Source organism: Ambystoma mexicanum, chromosome 1q (genome assembly GCF_040938575.1).
Source record: "Ambystoma mexicanum isolate Mex_15411 chromosome 1q, UKY_AmexF1_1, whole genome shotgun sequence".
Taxonomy (NCBI): Eukaryota; Metazoa; Chordata; class Amphibia; order Caudata; family Ambystomatidae; genus Ambystoma; species Ambystoma mexicanum.
In genome coordinates, this window is record NC_090922.1 from 318,520,534 (window position 1) to 318,547,987 (window position 27,454).

Here is a 27,454-nt window from a genome sequence, read left to right on the forward strand (position 1 = left end):
GGTGGAGATGGACTCCCACACGCTGACGAAGCTCACCAGCCGGCCTCCCACCGGGGTGCTTCGGTGGGGGCCCGACCCCACGGCCGGTTCAATCCTGCTTCGACGAGGCTTTGCCGCCTTGACCTCCTTGGCGACGACGGCGGGGTCCGCCAGACTTGCCTCGTCCCCTGTAGGCCTCCTGAGACGACGAGCGGGCCGCTTGATGGTAGGTGGAGAAACCACCGCCGGAACCTTTGGAGGCACCCTTGCCTCCGCTGCTCCGAAAGGGCGGCCTCCGTTGCTGCAGAACCCCGAGAGCCCGGGCCGTCTCCGTGTCCGCTTTAATGGCTTGAAGGGAATCGTCCACTGTTTTCCCAAACAGGTTGTTCCCATCGAACGGCATGTCCAGGACTCTGGTCTGTACGTCTTGACGGAAGTCCGTAGCCTTGAGCCATCCACGCCGCCTAAGGCACACGCCGTTGCCCAACTGGCGAAATCCAGTGTCGGCGATGTCCGTCGCAATAGTGATGGCGTGGTCCGACGCCACCTCACCTTCCTGCAGGATCTCCAGGGCATCCGCCCTCTTGTCGTCCGGTAGGAAGTCCAGCAGGGGAGCCAGTTTGTACCATAGCTCCCTGTTGTAGCGGGCCACGATAGCCAAGGCGTTGGCCGCCTTAATCATCGTCGCTGCAGACGAGATTACCCTGCGTCCCATAGTGTCCAATTTCTTTCCCTCGCCGTCCGGCGGGGAAGTCGACGTGGAGGCCGCACCCCCCCCCCGCTTTCTTCCTGGCCGCCGCGGAGACAACGGAGTCCGGGGTAGGCTGTGCCCGGAGGCACAGGGGGGCCGCGTCCGGGACCCGGTACTTCTTCTCGTACCGGTCTCTTCTAGCCGGCGTCGTGGAAGGGTTCTTGAGGAGGGCGAGGCCCTCTTCCCAAATATCGTCCAGTAGAGGCACCGCGAGGACCGTCTTCCTCTTGGCCTCGCGCCGTTGATAAAGGAATCCTTCCTTTTTCTTCTCCTCAGGACAGAGTTGGAAAAGCTCGGATGCCCTGGCGATCATGGAGTGGAATGATCCAATCTCGTCGGGCGGGGAAGCCCTGGTGGGAGGTGACAACGGCAGATCCTCGTCGTACACCTCGTCGTCCGTACCCGTCGCGGCCGTGTCAGTCCCCGTATCATCCCCTCGGGTCGTGGACGGGGAGGAGGGCTGGACGGGGCGCGACGGCTGAAAAGGAGGAGGAGGGTGAATCCTTCTTTTCTTGGGGGGAGGACCGCCAGAAGGTCCCGGTTCTGGGTCCCCCGACGGGAGTGGTTCCTCCGATGGCAACGGTAGTCTCGTCCTTATCTCCGAGCATAAGGACTGTATAGCCAACAAAATGGCCGCCGAGTTGTCTTGCGGCGCTGGCAGAGGGGAATCCGACGGGCGGTCAGGGGCCCCGTCGGCACCCTCGTCACCTGCGTCGGGATCCATCCCGACGGGCTGGTCTTCTTCCACGCCGAGGCCGTGGCTTAAGACCTCGATCAGCTCTTCCTCAGAGGTTGAGGCCGAATCCACGACGACCTCCTGCCCCCCCTTTTTCTTCTCCGCCGGAGGTTTCACGGGGGTCCTGTCGATGGGCATAAAAGAGGACTCCCTCCGAGGTGGCAGGGAGACTCTGAGCCCCGAGGTCGCCACCACTGGTGTAGCCTCCACAGGCTGAGCCAGGGCCGCCGCGACTGTCTCGATAGAGGTCTTGGCCGGATGGATTAAGGCTTTCACCACCTTAGGTGCGCTCACCGCCTTCTCCTTGAGGGGGGGACACTGCCTCGCTCCCCCTCCGATGGGGCCTTCAAGCTCGACCGGGGCCTCTCCAGGAGCTTCGCCGGGTGCTCGGCCTTCCTCTTACCCGACCCAGAGCGTTGGCTCGTGGTTGATGGTGCCGGGGAGGCTGCGCCCTGCCTGGCGCCCGTAGAGCCCGACCGTTCGGCGCTCCCGGTGCCAGCGGACTCGCGGTGCTTGGCCTTGTGTTGGACCCCCGTCGCCGGGGCGTCCTCAAAGGTCTTAGAAGACCGCTCGGATTTCTTCCTCTTCTTCTCGCCGGACGGGCTCTTCCCTTCCAGCCAGTTGGCGAGACGTTGATGGCGGTCCTTCATGGTCCGCTCCGACATGTTGCCGCAAAACGCACAGTCCTTCTCCACGTGCGTCTTGTCCTCATGTAGGCAGTAAATACAAAAGTAGTGTTCGTCTTCCTTAAAGACATTCTGCAGCTGGCATCCAGGGCAAACCCTGAACAGCTTTCCGGGCGTCGAGCTTCCCTTCTCCTGGGCCATGTCCGAGATGGGCCTGAGAAACTTCTGGAGTCCTCCAAAAGTGTAGCTCGACGAAATCTTCACCCTTGAGGGGCGTAGACGAATCCGACACGGGTCCCCGTTGATCGGATGGAGAGTCGGTGGAGCTTGAGGCTCTTTTTGACCGAAAAAACGAAGTTTTTGAGAAAAACGTGAAAAAATAGCACTACCGCTCGAGAGCAATAGCACGAGAATCCCAACACATGAACGTGCGGTAAAAATCTGAAGATGGCTGCCAGAGGCGGGGCTTAGGTAGAGGGCAGTCATTGGCTGAGGTCAGTATGACGCAGAGATCAGTGATTGGTTACTACTACGAAAGTCAGATCAGAAACGAAACTGATACTGGTTTTTTCTTTACCGAGGATTCCCAGCCTGACGACGGGGAATATTCATGAGCATGTGAATCCATGCCAGACCCCATGCTGGAGAATGGGGGTTTTTCTGCATAAAAGCAGGGCTTTTGGGACTGGAACTTCAGAAGTCGCCACAGGACCTAAGAAATCCAAAGAGGGGAGAAGCTGAGCCATCTGCAACAACGACACCACCGGTGGAGCCCTGCTGCAATGACCTCACCACTTTCCCGACGACAAGAGAAGATCTTCTGCTGGAAGAGTCTTCTTCCTCTGAGCTGGTGGGATCAACCAGTTTGCCATTTCACCTTCTAGGACGTCTCTTGGTCGAATCGCCCGTGCCAAGCACCCCGGCGGCCGGATAGCCAAGCTTCACCACTGTGACCGCGAATATCAGGAACGCACCTTTTAACCGACGAACTCCGCGGCTGGTTTCTTCCCTGGGCAGTGCAACGACTCCCAAGTTTCCTCCTCGGCGAGATCCTCTCTTCCCCTAGTCGAAACCAGACACTTCACCCGCTGCCAGGAACAACTGCCACCGCTGGAGCTTCCTCAACTTTAAAGGTACTGTGTTCCACCTGGCCTCCCTTTCTACGGTTTGCGAAAGGTGACCCTTAAATCCTTGGCTTTCCAACTGGGTTGGCCCCCAGACCTTCTAACTTTACCTTTTGAAGCAACCCAACCTCTTTTGAACATTTCTACAAAGACTTGAATGCATTTCTCAACTGTGTGATCTTGGGCACATTTCACCTTGCTCCATTTAAAGTGGGCCTGGCCTATGAACTTTGGCTCTACAGTAGACTCTGCCTTCACTAACTTGTAAAAGTGTTGGGAACTGTTTTATTTTTATGACCTGCCTTTTTCTCTCCCTTTAACCTAATTATTGGAGTGCCATCTAAGTTACGCGCTCACATCTTTTTTGACAAAAAGTGGTGTTTTGACTTAGACTTGTCTAATAATTGCTAAGGGAGGTGTGTATACTTTTCTGATTGTGTTTGAACTTGCTTTGATTTATAGTGCTAGTCTATTTTCTAAAGTGTGTGTTAAATAAATAATTATATACTTTTGATAACAAGCTCTGGTCAGTGGTTGCTTGCTCTACTGTGTTTTTAGCCCTATTGTGTATCCTCTGTATACTGCCTTACTCTTCTTGAGAGAAGTCTGACTGCTCAGCCACAGCTACCAGGTAAATCTGGGTGGTACAGACTGCTACCAATTGGGTTTACTGCTTACTCCTGTAGTCTTAATCTTCTTGCAGTGGTCCCCAAGGGAACTGCACAGGATTTTGCCTAACAGTCTGACAAATCCACTCCTTGTATCTGAGTCTCTCATCAGCAAAGTATGAAGGTTCTGACTGCTGAGTTTGGTGTGGAGGGCCCGTCCGTCTGACTGTGCAAGTAGATTGACTCTCCTCAGGAGGCACAAGGGTGGGCAGATGGACATGTCCATAAGCTTCAGGTACCACCTTCTCCAAGCCTAGTCCGGAGTGCTCAAAATCAATATGGTCTGAAACAGACAGTCTCATGAGAACTAGCGGAATTACAGGGATCAGCAGGAACACAGAGGAGATTGAAGTTCACTTGGCTGTCCATACATCCCCCAGAGGCCCATGCCGAGAGAATTCTATGAAGCAGAACAACTCGCACTTCCGGTTCACACTGGAAGCTAAGAAGCCAAAAAGGGGAACGCCTCCAGAACTTCCATGTAGAGTCCCACTTGTGCAAGATTGAAGTGTATCTGCTCAGAGCACCCACTATGATAGTCACCATCCTGAAGAGATGGGCCATTGTCAGAGACACGTTCTTCAGAGCCTAGAATCACAGTTGCATTGCTTCGATGCACAGAGGCAACAAACCCACACCACCCCATTTGTTGAGGGAATGCATGGCCAGCGTGTTGCCCGTCAGGACCAACGGCAGAACAACACACATTTGCCTATCACAGGAGAGGAAGGCAACCATGGCCCTGCCTGATTGCCCTCAGAACCAGCAAACCAGTGTGTTCCTGGGCTTCTGTTGGTGACTTGGCACCCTTGCAGGGATCACCGAACGAGATCGGGACACAGGGTCCAAAACTTGAAAAAAGGTCTGAAACTGACACCACCAACATCAGAGGAACCACTGAAGCGACCTAATATGCAATTCGACCTCTGACAACACTAGAATGCAGTAAGCCACGAGACACAGAAGACGCAGAAAGACAGAGGCCAGATCCAGCTTCTGGATTTGAAAGATCTGAATCATCTGGACGAGGTTTGCCACTTAATCCTCAGAAGGGAAGGCCCTGCCAAGGCAGCTGGAGTGTCCAGTAGCGCAACGATAAATCAGAGGGACTTGGAGAGCAAAAGATGGGACTTCCAGAAGTTCAGGGAGAAGCCCAAACTGTGCAACTGGCTGCATGTGTGAAACATATGAGCTGAAACTTGATCTCTCGAGTGAGCTCAGACAAGCCAGACATTCGAGTAGGGGAAGACATGAATGCTTACCCTCCTGAGTTGAGCTGCAACCAACCACTGCCAGCTGTGTGGTGAAGACGCTGGGTGCTGAAGGAGGACTGAATGGCAGGACTTTGAATCGGTTATGGAAAGAACCCACCACAAAGCTCAGATCCTTCCTGTGTTCGACATGAATGCAGATCGAGGGCCTGAAGACTCTGGTGCAGGTTGACCATTTTGAACTGGTCTTTGTGCAGGTACATATTTAGTAGCCTCAGATCCAGGATTGGACACAGGCCCCATCCTTCTTTGGAGTCAGAAAGTGTATAGAATACAAGCCCTTTCCTTGTTCCCAGCAGGACCCAAATTCTATTGTACCTTTCGCCAGAAGCTGTCAAGGTTCTTCTAACAGGAGAGGGTCCAGAGGCAAAGAGGGTTTGGAAAGAGCATGGTCTGGAGGGCACTGAACAAGGGTTAGGCAATAAACCTGTGTCACAACCTGTAATACCCAGGCACAGGATGTGGTACTGTGCCACTCCTCGCTGAACAGGGAACCACCCCCCCCAAACAAACGGAATTGTGATGCGTGATGTACTGTATGCAGCTGGAACATCTTTCCTAGCAGAGGGGAAGGGATGGCGCAGCTGTTGCTTGCCCAAATGCGCCTGTCCCCTACAGTGGCAGGTATAAGAGGTAAAGGGTAGAAAACCGCTTCCTCTTGTAAGGGGAATTGAGGGCTGCTGGACTGTCAAGCTCAAGCATTTCACTGTGGGCTTACATGACTGGAAATTCTGAAGGAAGTCATCAGCTTAGACTCTGAAGAGATTATTCCTTTCAAAAAGTATGTACCGGAGCTTGGCCTGAATGTCTGGAATCCTGCGGTCCACATCTAGCAGTGTCTCCTGAAGACCAGGCCACACATCTCTATCAAGGCTTGACTGTAGCATTTAGCTTGCCACCTCTCTGCCCTCCTACACTACAGTGTTGAAGACCACTCATGACAACCTTCAGGAGATTCTAAGTTGCCACGAACACAACAGTCCAGAGGCTAAAAGAATACTTGACCGTGGCACAATATGTATTCTCACTCAGGGCAAGACTGCCCAAGGCAAACACCTTGCACCCCCATGTGTTCCGTCTTTTACACTCTCTGTCCAGGGGCAAAGAGGGGAGGGAGAATTTCTTGGGGATGGAGACTTTAAGGAGTTGTGAGAAACCCAACGGTATTCTCCCACCTATTCCCCCTGGATCTTCCATTCAGGTGGCCAGGAAAGGGCCATCGCTTTTGGATCCCAACCCTGGGGGTGTACAAGCGAGGGAGGATCACCTGAGTGGAAGGTCACAGGGGATTGGGAGGACAATACCCAAGGGCGAGACATGGTATTCCCCCTTTCTCAATTATACACCAGCCCACTCTCCCCTCAGCTTTAATGGGTTATTTCTAATCACACCCCATTTCGAATAAGTACTGGGACGAAGCAATGAGTATTACCCATAGAAACAACATAGGAATACAAAGTGAGGCCTACCATGTACCACCTTTGAATAAATTGTCCCACTAATAGAGTCAGGCAAGGTCAAGCACTTTTCTCCAACTGTGCACACCTGACTCCAATTGATTCACGCGCATTATAAAAAGGGTGGTTCTGCCCAAAGCAGGGAGCGAGCTGGAGTTGCTGACGGGACCAGGAGAGACAAGGAGACAGAGCTGCAGTAGGAGAAGCCTGGAGAGTCTAGAGGGGAGCGGCGTGCTGAGACGCTGGCCCGGTGTGTTTGACGGGTTGCAACATGGCTAGGGAGCCGTGTCTTCAGAGAGCCGGAGTAAGGCAGACTGCGACCTGCTGGCCGAGTCCAGAGAGATGCTCATTCCCTGGGGACGTGTGCTAGTCCCAAGGGTGTCTGAGCGGCAGGTTGTAGACCCTGACCTCGTCCCAGTGTATCCTGAGGAGACTGCTTACCAGTGCCGGGCTACCCAGTGAGTTTTATGAAAGTGAAGAGAGAAACTCGGGAGCGTGCGGGTGGCTGGAGCGGGAGCGGAAACCAACAGGATTTACAAGTGGCACGAAGGTAAAGAAAGCAAGAGAGAAAGCATAAAAGATGTGCTAGCTGTGCAGAAGTAAAGAGAGAAGAGAAAAGGGAACTTTAAAGAATAGAAGGAAAAGTAAAGGGTGCAAGGGACCCGAAAGCAAGGAACAGGAAATGGTGCCAGTGACTCCAAAGCAAGAAAGGTTGCAAGTGGCTCGAAAACAAGGAAAGGGTGCGAGCGACCCGAAAGCCAGAAAGGGAAAGGTGCAAGTGTGCACAACAAAGCGAGAAGTGTGCAAGAGGCGCAACAAGAAAGCAAAGCAAGAACAAGGTATAAGTGTGCACAATAAAACAGGAAGAGTGTACAAATAAATACAGATGAAGTAAAAGGGGTGCAAGAGGCACCTGTAGCTAAGAGGAAGACAAGTACAGAAAAGAAGCAGAGTGGTTGAGAGATCAGAGTGGTCGCGCCTGGGTGGAGGAAAGAGCCAGGCATTCTCGAAAGTCTCTAATGCAACCCCCATGAGAGAACTGTACATTGAAAAGTACATCTTGACAAGAGGAACTTTTTGTTTGTTGAACATCGTAAAGAGGGGCTAAAGCTTGGGGAAGGGAACCCTAAGAGGCCCACTAAAGACATTGTTGAACTTTGTGAAGAGAGGCCTAGACTTGGGGAAGGGAACCCTGAGAGGCCTAACAGGAACTGTGTCTTTTTGTTTGGAAATGGAACAATCAAAACTTGGAGAAGGGAACCCCAGGAAACCCAGAGACATTGTGAACTCTATTGACTTACAGCAAGAGCGCTATGTGGAAGGTTCCAAGGGCAACACTTTTGAGTTGAACTATTTTGAACTGGCAGAACTACACCTATTGGTAAGATTACCTGAAACCAGCTGTGGTTTACATTTCCTTTTTTCTATTAAGAAAATCCCCTATTACATTTGTTTTAAGAGTGGGGGCAAGCATAGGTTTGGACACAGACTAACTTTGGTTTTGGACTTGCAGACATCAACGGCCCTTAGAAGCATCAGTTGAGGGAACAATCCCCTTAGAGTTAAGGCCAGCGAGGAATTACACCAACCCCACAAAGTTTGATAATAAAGGTTTTCAAACTGTTAAGTCCGTCTCTCTTCATACCATGCCTGTCCTTTTGTCATCTCTATGGCAAAAGGCAAAGAGCTTACGGCACACTCCCACAGGGCCTTAGAATGCATGGACTGGCATGGCCGACAATCGTGTGGGTCATGCTACTCCCCCAAACAGTATAAACAGATCTTGTGGAGGTCGGAGACCAACATCTGTCTTCCGCAGTATGGGCAAGGTTTGAAGCCCGAGCTCTTCCCTGGATTAGGCATGACGCAGTTGAAAAATGCTAAAACAAGCGGCATTCCCGAGGCATACAGACAGCAGGGAAAAAAGTCCATGAGATCATGGGGCACAGCAGTTAAATATATACTGGTCCCAAAGTCACGTCAAGATGTGGGGAGTGAGTGTGGAGGGGCCAACCGGATGGTACTCTGAGCTGCACTGTACCCCCCCGGTGGTGAAAAAGTTTCCAACAGCAGCTGGCGCTGGAGACGTAATATCGTAGATGAGGAATCTGTGGGAAGAAGGAAGTCATTAGAAACCTAGTTTTTGTGTGATTTAAAAAATTGACTAACACCAGATCAAACCGTTCTTTGCAAAATGTTGTATTCAATAAAGCAGCTCAAACAAGACGTGGCTTTGAATTATCTGTTGACTCCTAAATCATGAACATTAGCCATATAGTTTTTTCTGTGAAGGCATTCCAAGTTCTACTGATGAATGAAGCCAGCTTCGGAGAATCCATGTTAACCCTAGATACCTGCTTCTTCTTGAGGCATTTAGTCTGGATAGCATCAAAGGGACAGCCAAAGTTACATTTCTTCAAGGATTTCTAATCGAACTTTACAGTCTAGTCAGACCAACTCCTTTCTGGAAATATACACAACTGAGAATTAAATTTCACTAATTGTATTTACTAGAAGCTTTTCATTAGCCTATTTGGCATCACACTAAACAAGGAGTAGAGAGCCAGTAGACTAACCATATATATTTTTCTTTTGGGTTCAAGCCGAGTTGAGTGTTTGACTTTCTGCTCCTTGCCCTTTATTTGCATGGCCTGTCCACCTTTCTCTCCCTGTTTAGAAGGTTAACTTGCCCACTCTCTTTCTTCTACCGACAAGAACGTTGCAGAATTAGATCATACAGTATTTGGATATCAGAAGCAGATCGCTCCATTGCGATCAATCATAACAAAACTAATGCATTTAGATTTTGGAATTAATGAGAAATGGTGTCTAGAAGATGCATGATATAACAGGCCTTTTAACAGAACCATAGATTTGAGCTTGTATCAAAGGGGTAGACTGGAAACAGGAAAATCACTTAATATTCTGGAGGATCTTAGTTTGGAGCTCAATCCTGAAATTGTTGAACAGTCTTGGTGGAAGCCATCAGTTGCAAATACCTCAGATGCCCAAAAAGTGGCAATCTGATTGGAATTTGAATTTCATTTTATTTGCACTTGCAAAGCACCACAATGCACACCAAATTACCAAGAGTAGGAAGAGCCATGTTAGAGATACAGTAATATTACTAGAGCTGTGGCCTGGATGATCTTTCTGAAGGTCTGGTCATTGCCATTGCAGATAGAGCGTAGTCATATGCAAACAAGTATTGGTCCTGTCACCAGGAGCAGATCAGCCAAATTGAAGATCACATCTTCTCTCTGCCTGAGAACACAAGCAATCCTAGGCATGTTCTGGCCATGATGGACCTCATCAGTGAGATGCAGCTTGATTCCTTTAGACGCAGCAAGCACAGGACCAATCTCGGACAATACACTAGCATTCAAGCAGAAACGCTAAACATGCAAAGATTCCCATCCCTTTTTTATGGTGTTGCCTGCCACAATTTACAGAAGGATGCTAAATGGAAAAAGAAAGAAATTACACAGTACACCCACATTTTCTCTCGTGGTTTCATTAGCAAAGCCATCATTTTCACTGTGTTCAGATTTCAGTCAATTGTTTTTTCAACACAAAAAGTTAATTGACATGTTTTTAAAAAATCACCCTTTCTTCAGAGCCAACATTATTCATGTTTGACTTACTACTCTATTTGTTGAACGACATGTATTTTACCATCTACTACTTGAATAGCAATTATTAAGTGTAGATGCAATTATAAGTATTATTTTTAATGGAATATAAAGAGTGCACACACAAATATCTGTACACTATTAACATGTGCCCTTATAAAATTTGTTGATTAACTTACACTTTTCTCCCTTCTTTGTACAGGGTGCCTAAAAGTAAAAAATGAGTTGTCCACAAATTGACGGAGAAGAAAAGGTGCCCAATGATGACATGGAATGCAAAATCTGTTACCAGAGATTTAATACCCACAGTCGCAAACCTAAAATCTTGCACTGTCTGCACAGAATATGTGTCAGATGCCTTACTAAAATTTATCACACTGGAGAGGACGCTGCATGTATCAGCTGCCCGTTCTGCAGACATGATACAAAGCTGCAGGAGGATCAAGTTGCTGGACTCCCTGATGACACCATTGTAATTTCAAGACTCACAGTAAAAGACAAAACCGCCTGGAACCCAGATTGCAACGAGGTTGTTTTGACACCAAAGAATTTGTCTTCTTCAAGTCCTTCCCAGGGCTCCTCAAACTGCTTGGTGATTACAATCATGGAAGTACAAAGAGATTCTACAAGGACTTCAAGTCAGAACACAACCTCTGATTACTATGCAGACAACAGCCCCGACTCGTTGTCTGTAAATTCACATAGTCAAACAGAGCAAGACTTGTTTTCCAAACTTTGTACTCATGTCCCCAGAATATTGGTGTGGCTGCTCGGATTTTTCTATTTCGGCTCACTGCCCCTTGGGATCTATTTATTGGTGATTCAAAAAGTGACACTAGGAATCATTTGCGTCAGCCTGGTTCCGTCCAGCCTAACTGTGTGTCTTGTTTATGGATTTTGTCAGTGCCTCTGCCAGGGTATATGCGACTGCTCTGCGAGGAACTGATGAGTAGTATGCCATTACACTTTGCATTTAATTGAATCTTACAATGTTGCTTTAGGTATTTTGGAGCGTTATAGTGTCCATACGACAAGAAAATGCACATTAGATGCATCTTGCACTGCACTGACACAGACATTTGAAAAAACATTGGAAGAGCAGCAAATAAAGCTAATGTTATTACTGCTTATTTAGTGGAATTCATTTTGGTTTTGGACAGGGGTTTATTTAGCGATGAATTAAATGTCTTGTAGGGTGTAGTAGATATATAAGCACATGCAAAATCTGAAAACAGTATCAAAAAGCCTCTGAAAAAGGTTCCAACGCAAATATGTACAGAACAAAATGATTTTAGATCAAATGAAAACATGCTGCATTCAAAGAAACAAATGGCTGAAGGGGTAGGATATCTGACTGGTAGTGGTGCCTTGTAAAGGTGCCTACATTTTTTTCGACAGTGATAAGAGTATACAATTTGATCGGTGTTCATTTACAACATTAGTTGGTTTGGGTTCAATTCACACAAGGTAGGCTATGCAACAAAGACCTGATCACATAAAACAGTACTGTGGTTGAAAGGCTGAAGAAAAGAGATGAAGAACTGAATTTGATGCAGAAATTCACCATCAGCATGTGAAGTCCACCTCAGAATATCGAGAGGGACAAATTGACCCGACGGTATTTTAACCACTGCTTGGAAAAAGCAAGAATTTGTTTTTACTGCCAACCTGTACATGATAAATCTGTGAAAACATTTCCATATACAGTCTGAATCACTTGAATTTTTGGATGATTCAGAACAAGTTACTCAACGTAGTGACTTCTGTACACCTAGTACTCATCCTCTTTCCTCCATACTCATGGGAGTACGTTCTATGGGGACGCGACCGGGCACACTTGGCATCGCAAAAGGGCCTTTCCCCTTTAATTTGTGTTGCCGGTAAGGCACGGCTAAGCCCTGCTGACTACGCCTACCTGCAACACCTGTCAGTCCTTGGCTCAGCTAGACGGGAAACATGACTAACTGCTTTTTACTGGGGGATGGCAGGCGGGGTGTACAGAGAAAAGGAGACTAAGGATTAAGAGTACAGAAGTCAATATGAGTAACTTGTTCTTAATCTTACGTCCCATGCCCTTTCCTCCATAGTTATGGGGGATTACAGAGCATTAATCTGCCCGAGAGGTAGGAAACCATTTTTAGGCAAAAAGATTCTGCAGAACTGTCTGCCGTATCTAGCATCAGATCTGGCTGCCGTATCCATGCAGTAGTGTTTACAGAAAGCATAGGGAGAAGACCATGATGCTGCTTTACTAATGACTTCCCATGGAATGTTTCTCTGGTACGCAATCGCTGTTGCTTTGGCCCCAACTGTGTGAGCATGTAAGCCGTTAGGCACTGGTGTGTTTTGGAGCTTGTAAGCCTCCACAATACAAGAGACAATCCACCTGGCTATGGTGGCTTTTGAAGCTTGAGAGCTTACTTGATGACCCCCGAAGGAAAATAAACTATCTGCTGCTCTGAAATCTTTGGTTCGACCTAGATAGAATTTAAGAGCTTGTCTGACGTCCAGAGAATGAAGTACTCTCTCCCTTTCAGATTGAGACGGATACAATATAGTAAAACCAACTTCCTGGTTCACATGAAAAGATAACACCACCTTGGGCAAAAATGTAGGATGTGTCCTAAGAACTACCGTATTCTTGTGAAAGACAGTGTATGGCTCTGAAGACGAAAGAACCTGGACCTCACTCACCGATTCTCCTGGAAGTTACTGCTACCAGAAAAGCAGTCTTCAAAGACACAAGCTTGATGTCAGCCGTAGACATGGGTTCAAATGGTTTATAGGATATAGCTGACAATACCACATTTAAATCCCAGATAGGTTGTGGTTTTGAAATTGGAGAACAGAGCTTTAGTAATCCATCAAAATGTCTTCTGATCACTGGGTTCGCTGTAGATACCACAAGGTTTGGAGAGCTAATGTAAGCTCCAATGGCAGAGAGATATGTTCCACAAGATTGTATGTTAACTCCTGTCGATGCTAGGTAAGACAAAAAAGATCGAATGTTGTCTAAGGAAGAGTGCAGAGGATCAAGGGATTTCTCCAGTTTCCAGAAGCAGAAGCGAGCCAACTTACCTTTGTACTGGGATCTTGTGGACTGCTTTCTAGCAGCTTGAATAATGGCCAAATTGTCCTCTGAAAGCCCCATGCCAGCAGATAATAGTTGCTCAGGTACCAGGCTGCTAAGCTTAGAGATATCAGGGAGGGATGGAGCACCTTCCTTTGCTGTTGGGAGAGCAAATGAGCACTAGGTCCGAAAACCAGACAAGGTTTGGCCAATTTGGCACTATCAATATCAGAGAGCAATGTTTGGACCTTCTGAACTTTGAGAGTACTCTAGGAATTAAGGGAATCAGCAGAAATGCATAGCATGTCTCGCGTCCCAAGGAATTTGAAGAGCATCTGCTAGGGCGTGGGGACTCTGTCCGAGATGTGCTGCAAAGCAAAGGCATTGCTTTTGTGTTAAGCTCTGCTGCTAGATGAACGGTGTGGAAATGCATTCCGTGAAGCATGGCCCATTCCCAGATTTGAATTGCCAAGTGACACACTAGGGGAGATTTTGTCCCACCCTGCATGTTCACATAAAACAGCCATGGTGCTGTTGGTCAGCATGAGGACCGGTGAGTTTTGAATCAAGGGAAGAAATGACCCGAGGGCTCAGAAAATCGCCAAAAGCTCCAGAATGTTTAAGTGCAAAAGGGATTCCTCCAGGGACCAAAGAGCATGAGCTTGAAACTGATGCAAAGGGACTTCCATTCTGTGGTTGTGTTAGTCTCCCCACCAGAGCAGATCTGATCTCAAGCTGGGGTGAATCGGAATGATTGACTGGGGTTCGCACTCCTGAACCCAACAGCCTGCCAAATGAAGCTGAAGGCATCTCATCTTGAGGCACGCAAGAGGTAAGTCTAGAACAGAGAACAACATCAGGCCTAGAATATGCTGAAACCACCACACTGAGGTCCTCGTCCAGCCTAGGAAGTGGTATACTGCCTATAGACTGTCCAGTATTCTCTGTTCTGTGAGGCACACTGCCTGCCGCTGCATTCCATCCGAATCCTATAAAGGTGATGTTCTGCGTCAGTGTTAAGCAAGACTTCTTGACATTGAATGAGAGGCCCAGGCTGAAAAGAGTATTCCGAAGTGAAAGCCCCTGAATGTATTTTCGACCTGACGATCCAGTCGTCCAAATATTGGTAGATGTGACTACCCTGGAGTCTTAGATGAGCTGCAATAGAGCCATTAATTTAGTAAATACCCTGGCAGCTGCACTGACTCCAAACGGGAGAACCCGATATTGAAAATGCTGCAGACCTAGCAAAAATCTGAGCAATGGTTTGTGGTCTTTGTGTATTGGAACATGAAGATATGCATCTTTAAGAACCACTGCGCACAACCAGCCTCTCTGGCTGAGGGCGTTCCGATTTATGAGCTGGCGTGACCATCATGAACCTTTCTAGGGCAAGGGATAGATTAAAATGGGAAACATCCAGTACTGTCCGCAGGCCTGCCTAGTTCTTCTTTTGGACAGTAAAAAGACGTGAGTAAAATCCATACCCTCACTCTTGATGGGGAACTTTCTTGATAGCCTTGCTTTCCAAAAGTTTGCCAATCTCCTGGAGGAGAGTTGCCGAACCTATTCGAATTAGCGGCGAAGAAGGAGGAAGGGGAGGAATGAGTAAAGTGAGGAGTCAGAAATAAATGCCGGACACATAGTCACCACGTTTTTGGTTAAAGACTTTTATTAACTTAAATGGATTGGGGAAAAGACCTCTCTGTCCCTGCTCGAAGAGGAATCTTCATACCTATAACCAAAAACTAAGGATCTGCCTGTGTCAGGATGAAAAATGAAAACCGTCCTTGTGTCCGAATGTTCTATCCTGACCCTCACACTACAAACCAAACTATAAAGTGAAAAGGGAAATGTCTTTAACCCGATGATTGCAAAAAGTGTTCATAAATGAGAAAAACAGAATAGCTCCAACATAAAAGTTCTCCAAGGTAACAGAACCTTGGTTCCAGAGGGTGATTCCCTGCTACTGGATTCTTCAAAGGTATATCAATGTTTCTTGGACTTACAGTTCTTTGTGACTTTCTTGGCTCACAACAATCCTGTTAGTTACTAAGTTTCTCAACCTTATAGTTTTTCCTTCAAAAGTTACTGCCTTGTTCAGCAAAAACAGTCCTTTCTTAGGACTTCCTGTAGATTTGCAACTGCCTGGTACATTCCACTGCAAGGACTTCTTATGCACTTGCAACTGCCTGGTATACGCCCCGGCCAGGACCCTCCCATGTACTTATATCTGCCTGGTTTACTAGTCTGCCAAGAATTCTTATTTCCATAGGTAACAGGCCCTTTGTTACTTCCACATTGCATTTATCTTCCTTATAACTCTTTATTGGCATTTTGAACAGGCAATGCTTTCTCTATGCGTCATGAGGCAAGCAGGGATTCCTCTCTGTGGGCCTTTTCGATCAGATGCACGACTCTCCTGACATTGTCACTGGTTAGCCGGCCTCTAACGAACACCGATTGATAGAGTTGGACTATTCTAGGGATGATCTGACCCAGTCTTGTCACTAGAATGTTCGAGTGGATCTTGGCAGTGACATTTATCAACACGATAGAGCGGTAGGAGCTGCACTCTGTGGGGCCCTTGTCCTTTTGGGGTATAAGGATGACTTTCGCCTCCTCCATTGTTGCGGAGATGGCCCTGTCCATGCCGATTTGGTTAAATAGTACTGTGAGCTGGGGGATGAGTGTTTCTTGGTGGGTTTTGTAGAATTCCGCTACATAACCATCTGGGCCCAATAATTTTTTGGTTGGTAGGGACTTAATGGCGGCCCTGACTTCGTCCCTGGTGATATCCTGTTCTAACTTTGCCCTCTCTTCCTCTGTTAACCTCACAGACCTTAAGTCTGTGTTGATTACTTAGGCTTGCTGGAGCACTAGCGAAGGGTTGTCTGAGCTGTAAAGCTTGGATTAGAACTGGACAAACGCCTTCTCGATATCTCTATTGTTGGCACTAGTCCTTCCCCCTGCTGACTTTAATTTTCAGGATTGTTATATCTTTTTCTTCCTTCCTTAGCATCCTCGCCAGTAACCTGAGATGTAATAGGTTGCGTTCCGTCGCCCTTGTCTGCAATAGGTCTAATTGTCCCCGGGTGGCCCTATGCTCCTGTTTGATGGCTGGAGTTTGGGCCGTTCCCATCTTAGCCATTATCTCCTTTAGTTTGTCCTCCAACCGGGCCTCTTCAAGCCTAAGTTCCCTATCCCTTCTCACTTAGATCGCTATGATTCCCCCTCTTATCGCTGATTTGAATGCATCCATATGACTTGCGCTGACGTCTCTCCGACTTTGTTAGTCTCAAAGAAGGCTTCAATTTCTTCTGCAACTTCCCTGACCAGCAGGTCATCTTTAAACAGGCGAGTCGGGTAGCGCCACCTCCACAGGCCAGATGGGCGCAGATTCCTCTTTAGATTGAGGGCCAATGGGGCATGGTCTAATAGTTTTATTGTGCTGAGACTGATGCCTTCCGCCCTTCCCAATCACGCCCTTGAGACCCAGGTATAACCAATTCTAGAGTGTGCGCAATGTGAGTGCAAGTAAAAGGTGTCGCCCTCGATGTCCCTTCTAGTTACCTCCACGCGTGTACCAGTGGCAGGCCATGAATTTTCCGCATGAGTTCCTCTGATGGTCGCCCTTGTGACCCCGACAAATTGTTACTCCTATCTTTGGTGGGGTCCCACTCCATATTAAAGTCCCCTGTTAGTATGATGTGAGTTCTCGCGAAGTTCTCCAACCTGGTCAGCGCTTTTTGTATGAAGGCATCTTGGTCCGTGTTAGGAGCATATAGTATCGCTACAGTGTAGGCATCCCCCCCTCCCCTCCAACATCACTGCCAGGTATCTCTCCTGATCGTCTGATTCCTTTCCTGTGATGGTCTCTCCTTTCTTGCTGGTTTGTGTGGCCTGTACGATTCTCGTGTATCCCCAACATTTTATTCTGTTCCTATCCTGGGTATGGATATGGGTTTCTTGCAGTGTAACTACGTCCGGCTGTTCCCTTCTAAGATATCTCTCTATTTTTTTTCTTTTGATTGGAGAGTTGAGGCTGTTGACATTCAGGGAAATTATCTTTAGGTTATCCCGGCTCGCCATGTTTTCTTGCGTGGATGTTCTCTATTTGGCCCTATCCCCCTATGGTTGCGAAACTGCCCCTCCTCCCCCCCCTAACCCCGGGTCCCTCCTCGTTCATACCGTGACCACTCCTCTGCTATCGTGACGGTCTGTGCCTGGATCCCTTCCTGCCTCCCCTAGCCCCTCCTCGCCCCTCCCCTCCTCCTGACTGGGTGGGTTCAACTGTCCTCCAGCCCCCCTCAAATTGTGGTCTCGAGAGTTGAACCCCAAAATTCCCCCAGGTTTGCCCTACGCAGGATCTCCCAATCCCATTCCAAGATATGCCCCACCCCCTCCCTAAACTTTGACATAGAGTCCAGCAGAGGTACTTAGCTTCTATTGTGCCCTCCCCAAGCGTGCAGTTTATGAGATCACTTCTTCGTGCTGTGGTTTCAGTTCGGAGGGTCAACAGGTTTTGATGATTGTCCTGCTCCTTCCTGGGCTGTGGGCCCCTGAGGGTCGGATGGGTTTCCCCTGTCCTTGACCTTTTGGACTTTACTGTGGACCATTCCCACGGCTTGCGGGTTGATAGTTGAGTGAAGGGTGGACTGGATGTTGGTTGTACTTCTTCGATTCCCAGAAGGGAGGCTCCTTTTCGTAAGTTGTGACTTTCTGTTTCCCTTGCCAGTAGAAGATCAGGCAGAATGGGTGGGCCCATCTGTAGCGAATGTCTTGGGCTCTCAGGGACACAAGCCCTGGAGCCATTTGCCTCGTTTTGCAGAGCATTGACTGTGCCAAGTCCTGGTATAAATATATTTCCGCACCATTATAGGTGATTTGCTTCATTTTCCTGGCCTTCGTCAGTATTTGTTCCTTGACATTGTAGCTATGCATAGGGGCCAGGACATCTTTTGGTCTTGCCCCCGGTTCTTGTCTGCGGACGGCCCACCCTGTGGATTCTGTTGAATTGAATATCGGGGCCAGCTTCGGGTTCCAGGAGGTCAGAGAAGATGGTCTTGACTACCTGGCGTAGGTCCTGGTCGTGCGTTTCCTCTGGTAGCCCTTTGACACGTATGTTAGACTGCCTAGACCTATTCTCCAGGTCCTCCGCCTGCAGTTCGAGGTTGTGAGCTGCTACACCTAGAGTTTCCAGCAGGGTATCTGCTTTCCAAGCATCCTCCGTCAGCTCCTGGATTGCTCTCTCAGTTGTGTCCACCCTTTTCCTCAATTTTGTTGATGTCTCTCTTTATCTCCTGCAGTCCCTCGCCAGGTCCTCTCTCAGTGCGTCGATTTGTTTCTGACCTGCGGTGGTTATCTTGTCCACTATCTCGGCGAGGAGGTGTTTGAGCAAGGACTGTGTTACTGGTCTATCCTGTTCCTCGAGAGCGGAGTCCGCCCCTGTTACTGAAAGCCAGTTAGTTGAGGGGTGTCCACCGGCAGTGTCTGCTTCCTTAGCACCCGTTCCTGTGTCTTTTTGAGGTTCCTGGGTGACAGCTGGGAGGCTTTGTCCTGTTTTTTGACATTGCGCTATGGGCGTAAAAAGGCTGTTGTCAGATGCGCTTTTGCCCTCGTAGTGTAGCCGAGGAATTATTCTTGCCAATCTACCAAACTAGCCAGTATTAGAACAACCAGAACAGTTGATTGGTGGAAAGATAGAAGACCAACGTTGAACTCGGAACAACAGATACTGGTTCGGGATGTTCCCAGAAGCAGAGCAATAGTAAGGATAATGCACTTCTCAACAGTACTTGATAATAAGAACAACAACACTAACCTGTGTGGTATACGGAGTACTCTGAATAACCAGGTAGTTGTAGAAACCAGGTAAGTATCCCCCCAACATAAGGCAGATTCAATAGTATTAACAGGACAGTTCCAATCTGAGATAGGGAAGAGCAAATACAAAATGGTCTCCAAAGTTCACACCACCTATCCCGACGGCACGCGGGCGCCTAAAGGTACACCAAGGCAGTCTCTAGTCCGTGTACCGGAGGGTGCAAGTTCCCAAAACAATCCAAAGTCAAATAGGAGATCCAGGATCCAATTATGGGGACAGGAGCCGGTAGCACTCGAAGGTAAGAGGAGACAAAGTGAAGGAAATTACGTAGATCTAGAATCAGAACTTGAAGAGAAAGCAAGGTTCACAAAGGGTGTGGGTCACAGCAGGGCCAGGTGTAATCCGTGAAGGCTCCGCTGTAACTATGACAAATGGAGCAACCCAGAGGCAGTCCGTAGTTGAACCGCCGCCGGGCAGCAAAAGTACACAAGGGGGCAAGGCAAAGCAATTCCAATGGCGGTCTGAGGTCATGTAGCAATCCGGGCAGCAAAAGTACACAAGGGGGCAAGGCGAAGCAATTCCAATGGCGGTCTGAGGTCATGTAGCAATCCGGTGCAGCAAAAGTACAAAAGGGGCCAAGGCAAAATACGATGACAGTCCGTGGTCGGAGGACGGGAAGCAGGACAGAGGAAAGGAAACAATGACAAGAAGTCAAGGAGCGAAAACAACGCGTCAGAATACAAGATTCAGAAGCGCCGATAAACATAGGGGCGGAGCTTAAATAGGCAATCACATGATGACTGCGAATCGCTCTTCAGTGTGTGAGGCGAAACTAGGAAGTGGCGATTGGACGCCAACGTTTCCAAGCCGACCTCCATGCTCCTGGCAGCCGCCGTCTTAAAGGAGCAGTAACCCCAGCTTGTTTGTCAGCACGAGTGCCGTAATGCCCACGTTTAGTGAGAGTTTGACCAACACAGTAGAAAATTGCCAATACCTGACAGCTGTAGGCTGTGGAGAGCTTGGTTTGTCATCCGGTCCTGCGGGGTCCTCTGCGTGGGCGTGTAGGTTGTTGCTCCGGGACCCGGGGTGTCCTGGGCGATCCACTTGATTGGGTTGGGTCCCCCCCTTGGGTGCTGCACCTTTACTGGTGTGGAGGAAATGTCATTTGGGTGGGCCTTCGGTTCCCCAGTGGGCCTTCTGGGCTCGGAGGTGTGCCTCTTTATTTAGGCGGAGGGGGCCGGTTTTCCGGTGGTTATGGATCCTCCCCTCTCCTCTGGGGTGCCACTCTTCCCTACTTGATGGGTGCGTTGCGCTTTTCGGTGTTTGGAGGGCGACATGGACTGGGTCTGCGGGTTATCTGTGTCCTATGGTGTTTCCACGCCAGGTGCGCTCTCCCAGTTGCCCCCGCCCTCCTCCAAGTCTCCTCTTGATGGCGGTCCCTATTGGGAGTAAAGGCCATCGGTCCCCGGGCCCCCCCTAAAGTGAGGAGTGGTTGCCCTGAATCAGGCCCCAGTTCCAGCCACTGCACAACCCCTGTGCTGAGCACACTTCTGCTGGCGGGGGAGGGGAGAGAGCAGAGGCGTTGTTGCGGTCCCACCGCAGCTCTTCTTGTGCTGGTCTGTGAGACCGTGGTGCGCAACCCCCGGTCCGGCCCCTTCTATTTTTCTCCAACTGCTGGAGGTCCTGTGGGGATGTTCTCCTGTGTGCTTGGTGGCTTACCCACGGTGTTGGTTCAACTCGGTGGGCGGGCTGGAGGGAGGTTGGGGGGGGTGTCGGCGTGGTACTTATCTCCCGCTCCCTCGTTTCCCATCCCCAGACTAGTGTGCCTCCTCACTGTTTCTTTTCTGTCTCTTGGGTGCGTGATGGGCCGGGTGCCGCGCAGGGGGTCGGTTCTGCTCTGACCCAGATCTTCAAGGGCCCGTCTGTTGGGGCACATGTTGCACATTCTCGGTAGCTGTGCCTCCCGATGTGCCCTGCAACGGAGGAGGCGGCATGCCTTCCGGTCACGTTGAGGACGGAAGCGTGCCGTGATGATCTTCCCTTCCGCGTCCGTCTGGTTTTTCTGGCCGGCGCTCCGCTTGTTCTGTGGTGGCACTTCGAGGGGGTGACACTAGGAAGGCACTTCCCCGGAGGTCCGGCAAGTGCACGTGGGTACCTACACACATGATATGCTTTAGCCCGCGAAGAACATCGGCTTTCACGGGTGAATGCATGCCAAAATAAGGACTCTCCTGCTCAAAAAGACCATGAGGAAGGCCAACGGACAAAATGGCCAAAGGAGAAGACAAAAGACCTTGTGACACGACCATGACAGTCACTAGCCACGGTCATGAGCCAAACACGGTAAGCAGAGTATGGCTCTGTAAAAGTTCATAAAAATACATGAAAAAGCTTCTGCTGCCACCAGTTTACTCCTAGGTACATAGTCCAGCTACCAAAAAAATCCTTATAGGATGACTAGGGCCCGAAAACGCAAGGACCCCGGTGCGCGGTACAGTAATGTACTTTGCGCACTGAAATACAGTTGCCAAAAGTGGCAACAAAGTCATAAAACTAAGAGAAACAAAGTTTCTCAGTACTGACTGTCTGAAGGAGAAGTCAGTTTCCTCATAACGATGAGAGAAAGCCAAATGAAGTGCAGCTGAAGGCTGTACTCCACTGGCAAAAGTCAGGACAGGAGGCTGTTACGAAAGCAAAAAGTTTGGAGTGTCCACAAATAGAGAGGTAAAATAGCAGTAAGTGAAATGTTCCCTAACAACAACCATGTTCTCTGTTCCTGCAAGACTTAGATGGTTTAAGTTACTTACCTGTAACTATTGTTCTCCAGCATGGGTCAGGCATGGATTCACATGCTCATGATTACTCCCCGTCGTCAGTCTGGGAATCCTAGGTTAAAGAAAAAACAGTTTCACTTTCACTTTAAAACTATTTCTCCTCTAAACTAATCACTGTCCTCTGGGTCATACTGCTCCAATCCAATGACAGTCCTCTCCCCAAGTCCTATCTCAGGCAGCCATCTTCAGATTTGGTAAGCACGTAAAGTGGCAGTAATTTGATTTATTTGTTTTACTTTTTTTTGTTATTAAGTGACAGTATGACAAAAAAGAGCTGCAGAGGGGCCGCAAGGAGGGTTCGCATGTGAATGCATGTCAGACCCATGCTGGAGAACAATAGTTACAGTTAAGTGACTTAAACCTTCTCCAGCATGGGGTCTGGCATGGATTCACACACTCATGAATAAGGAATACACAGCAGTACACATTACACAACCATGGGAGGTGGCAAGTTTCAACAGAAGCAATCAACACTTAGCCCTGGAACAGACTCACCTCAAGCGAACAGGTTGCGTAGCACTGCCTGGCCGACCCTAGACTCCCCCCTGGAATCTCTGTCGATGCAGTAGAACTTTGTGAGGGTATGCGTGGACCACCATGTTGCAGCCCTGCAGATGTCGAGCAGGGGCACACCAGAAAGGAACGCCGTTGTCGCGATCACTCTGGTGGAGGGAGCTGTTGGATGGCCCGGCCCAGGACGGTTAGCCAGCCGATTACAGTGCAGGATGCAGCCAGAGAGCCATCTTGAGATGGAAGCCTTGGACAAGGCCATCCCATGATTCACACGTCCAAGGTTGTCTTCCGAAAACTCTTTGTGCGTGCCACGTAGAACTTCAAGGCATGAGCAACGTCCAGCGAATGCAAGGTCCTCTCCGCCCGCGACGGAGGGTTCGGAAAGAAGACGGGCAACACCAAAGACTTGTTGAGCTGGAGTTCCGACATGACCTTTGGCAAGAAAGTGGGGTACGTACTGAAAGGAAGGCATGGTATCAACAGTACGACAGATACAAGGACCACACTTCAAGGGTGTTGATTGAACTTTCACAAGGGTGTGATAAACGCCTATCTAAACCTCAATCTCTAGATGGGAGAAAGCTACAACCAAAATAATAATAATGCAGTCCTAGTGGAGTCAAAATAAAAGGGCCTACAATAAAAAAAAATTAGAAATATTGCCAACCCATTAATGCTAATTTACAAATAGTGTGGGGTAGTGTTCATGAAAAAGAAAGAAGCGTTCACAAAATGATACGTCAGGATGTTCGGGCCGTTGGGCTGCCTTCCCCAGGTTTTCAGCACGCAGAAAGGCGGTTCACTCGAGCAAAGCGCACACACTCTGGTTTCTATGGCACGAGGATTCAGTTCTAGTACCAGCATCAGGACTTGGTGTACACATCTCTTTACTTATTCAAGGTCTCTTGATTCAGAGGGTCTGATGTACAAAAACAAAATATAAAGTTATTTTCTTTTTACACATATCCAATTCGGATGATTCAAACAGGATCCCCCTCAACCGGGCTCAGATCGTCTTTTTAAAATGTTCATAGAATATTCCTTCTCGGGTGACTCACGGTTCACCCTGGATCCCCCTCAGCCGGGCTCAGATCCTGCCTCTTATCCAATTAGCCTCCCTCAGCCGGGCTCGGACCAATTGCAGTTCACATTAAACTATCGAAGACTTTCGAATGTGCACAGGGTTTAGCTTGATCCGCTGTAGGACCACTTCGATTTCAAGATTTGCTTTTCAATACTTATCAGTTGGATACCTAACAGAGACCTTCGAATGAGCACTCAGTGGCACCGGACCACTCTGTCCACGGTATCTTGCCTGTCGATTGTATTGGGACACATCAGGTGGCACTGGTGGTAGTCCGTTGTTGCTCACAGTAAGCTGTCCATGAGAAATTGTTTGTGTTGCGAAAAGGGGGGGGGGTTTGAGTTCCTAGGTATCCTACCTGGTAGAATGGGGAAAAGGTCTTATAGGGAAGGGGATACGCGTCTCACCATCCAGTGTCCCACTTCCACTCCCCGAAGACCCCCTCATCCAGGTGATCCTCTTGCACTGGTCCATCCCAAGGAACTGGATCCAGAAGCGATGGCCATGGCCTCGCCACCTGGAAGACAGATCCCCAGGGTCTAGCGTGTGACCACCTTCGAATCGTGGACAGTCAGATACAGCTGCTTGCAGGACAGGGCCTCGATCTCACCCACTCGTCTGGCTGAGGTGATGGCCACAAGGAACACTGTCTTCCACGAAAGAAACTTGAGTGGGGCCTGATTCATAGGCTCGAAAGGTGCCCCCATGAGTCTGGTCATGAGCCCTGAGCTGTCTTGTAGACCGCTGGGGATTGAGTGCCCCTTGTTTCCTGATGTAGAACATGGTGGTGGTGTTGTCCGTGAAGATCCTCACCACCTTGCCTTTCAGAGATGGTAGGAAAGACTTGAGGGCCCAGAACACTGCCCGTAACTCCAGGAAGTTGATGTGCAGATCCTTCTCATCCGGAAGCCACAGCACTCCGGCGTACAGACGTCTGGTGTGAGCTCCCCAACTTCTGAGGGAAGCCTTTGTGGTGACCGTCTCCTGGTATGACAGGGTTTGAAATCCCGCCCCCTGAGCAATGTGGGAGTGTACCTCCCACCACTCTATCGCCCGCCAGAACTCCTCATTGATGGGGGGGATCTTGTCTGCAAAACTCCCGGACACTTGTATCCAACGTGCATCCAAGAATTCCTGTAGGGGTCGCATTTGCAACCTGCAGAGACGGACTAGGTAGATGCAGGATGACATCATGCCCAACGACTTGATGGCCCGAACTGTGGCCGTCCTCGCCAACAGCCGCTGCACCTTCCCTTGAATGCCTGCTAGCCTCTCCTCAGAGGGGGATGCCAGGCAAGCCACTGTGTTAAGTCTGGCACTGAGGAAAAGTGCCTTCTGCAATGACGTTAAGCAGGAATTCGGATATATTACGGAGCACCCCAACTCCATCATTAGCCTGACGGTCTCCTTCATGTGCTCGTTGGTCAGCTCCCGGGAACGGGCATGTATCAGCCAATCGTCCAGGTATACGTGGATGCCCTGCAGACGTAGGTGGGCCACCACTGGGGCCAGGCATTTTGTGAACACCCTTAGGGCTGACTTTAAGCCAAACTAGGTAGGGCCTTGAACTGGTAGTGTTGGCCTTGTACCACAAACCGTAGGAACTTCCTATGGATGGGGACATGGAAGTACACATCCTCTAGGTCCAACAACATCAAGAAATACCCTTCCTCCAGTTGGCCGAGCACGTGTTGCAGCGTGACCATCCTGAATTTTTGGGACTGCAGGTATTTTTTCAGACGGCGTAGGCCTAGGATGGGTCTCCAACCCCCCCCCCCCCCATCTTCAACAAGCTCCATCGCCCCTTTCCTTTCCGTAACATGGGTCGCAATTCGTCTAGGCGCTGAGGGATGTGCTGCTCCCGATGGACAACCGGTGGAATACGAGGACACCGGCTTCGGAACTCCAAGGTGTGTCCTTGGGCGAGAGCGTCCAGCACCCATCTGTCAGTGTTGATCATCTTGCACTCGCTGACGCACCTCTGTGAGCCCTCATCCAGAATGTCAATGAGCTCATACTGCACCCTGGCCCTTGGGGGATATCAACCACCTTTGCTATGAGGTGCTGAAAAGCGGCCTGGGGTAGAAGCAGGGAGCATGTCCAATTCTGGGGAGGTGTCCAGGCCACTTGCCTCTCGCAAATCAGTAGCAAGATCCACCAAGTCACCTCTGTCCCCATAGAATGTTTCTAGGAAGTCTCTAACTTCTCTGGGGAGCCAATCCAATGGGATCCTCTTCTTCATCATGTCTGCCATTTGAGACATAAATACACCCCTAGGGAGCAATGCATTTTCCTCAGGAACTCCAGCAGCGTGATCATTTAGAGAAGGGTTGGGCCAGAAGACTGACGTCAGTAGACAGAGTGCTGCAACCTTGAAATGGATCCTTCTGCATTTTTGACATGGCAGAGACCAAGGGCGTATAGTTGCAGGGTTTTGTGAAGTCGTTGCCGCTCCAGGGCCTAGGCTGTCGGTGCCAGTGCCAAAGTCAACAGGCCTTCCATTCCTCAGGGATGGAGGGTTGTGTGGGGAAAGGTGCCTGCGGTGCCAGCTCCTCTGAGGAGTGCCCGGATCTGTGACTGCTTTTCCTCGATGATATGATAAGATATATGATATGGCATGTATAACGCACCTATTCTCAAGTGTTTCAAAGCATGACGAGGCATGGGAGGGGAACAGAGGGAAGACGGAGACAACGATCTTACTTGCCCAGGTGACATTGAGATCGCACAAGTGCAGGGTAAGGGGGAGGGGAAGTGCAGTACATAGGATAAACAGTAAATAAATAAAAACAATAAATAAGAAGTGCGGCCAGCTGGTGGCAGGTGAAGGGTAAGTGCAGACATCAGGTGTCAAGTGCTGGTATGGAGCTGTAGGGGGTACAGAAACAGCCCCAGGGTGCAAGGATTGCCCAGGGGGGCAGTGCAGGTGTGCAACTGACGGGGAGGGCACCTCGGCCCGAGAACAGAGGGTAGCCAGGTGACCAGTGCAGTTTCAGTCAGGAGTTCAGCAGGGGAGAGGAGGAGAGAAAGCAGAAGCAAAGAGTAAGGTCTTTCGGGGCTTCCGGAAACGGAGATGGTTCTCCTCAATTTTCTGAGCGGCAGGGAGGCTGTTCTACAGGCAGGCCCCAGCCAAAGAAAGATCTATCACCAACTTGTTGCTTGGAGAAGCGACTGACCCTGAGGGAGTTGGAGGCGGATGAGCGAAGAGCTCAAGGAGGAAGATATTTAGGAAGAGAGAGTTGAAGGCATTGAAGCCCCAGCCCCCAGAAGGCTTTGTGGACAATGCAGAGGGTTTTGAACTTAATCCTCACAGCCACTGGGAACCAGTGCAGATATTTCAGTCCTGGAGAGATATGATCCCTGGGCTTGAGGCCAAGGTAGTCCTGTTCTGGATGAGTTGCAGAGGGTGGAGAGTAGATGCAGGCAGATTCAGAAAGAGGCTGTTGCAGTAGTCCAGCCTAGAGAGAACCAGAGCTCTGGAGATGGTGAGCTTCTGGGGGAAGGAGAGCAAAGGAGGAATACCTCTGAGCAGGTGCAGCGGGTAGTGTGACTTCTTAGAGATGTCAGAGATGTGAGGAGAGTGTGGAGTCGAAGATGACCCCGAGGTTTTTAGCCTCACAGATGGGAGCAGGAAGAGGGCCAAGAGAGGCCGGCCAGAGCGCGACAGGAACAGAACGAGCGTGTGTGCCGATGAGGAGAATCTCAGTCTTACTGGCATTAAGGCAGAGATCATTGGTGGCACACCACTCCTGGATAGCATACAGTCAGAGATGAGAGAAGCAGAAGAGGTGGCTGAAGGGAGCCTGAAAACTAGCTGAGTATCATCCGCGTAGCAGTGAAAGTTGGAGCAGTGAGTGTCAATGCGGTGGGCAAGAAGTGCCA

The 27,454-nt window shown here is 49.4% G+C and overlaps 2 protein-coding genes across 4 annotated transcripts in view; one reads left to right on the forward strand and one right to left on the reverse strand.

The window, feature by feature from the left end:
• LOC138527818 (E3 ubiquitin-protein ligase RNF182-like) overlaps nt 1-11,351 on the forward strand; it is a 143,556-nt gene extending 132,205 nt beyond the window's left edge. Inside the window, exon 2 of the mRNA XM_069639115.1 lies at nt 10,447-11,351. Coding sequence (XP_069495216.1) covers nt 10,465-11,190 — 726 coding nt within the window. The 5' untranslated portion in view covers nt 10,447-10,464 and the 3' untranslated portion in view covers nt 11,191-11,351. The remainder of the gene's footprint in view (nt 1-10,446) is intronic.
• Nucleotides 1-27,454, reverse strand: part of CEP89 (centrosomal protein 89) — a 1,655,177-nt gene that overhangs the window by 254,809 nt on the left and 1,372,914 nt on the right. The window lies entirely within an intron of this gene.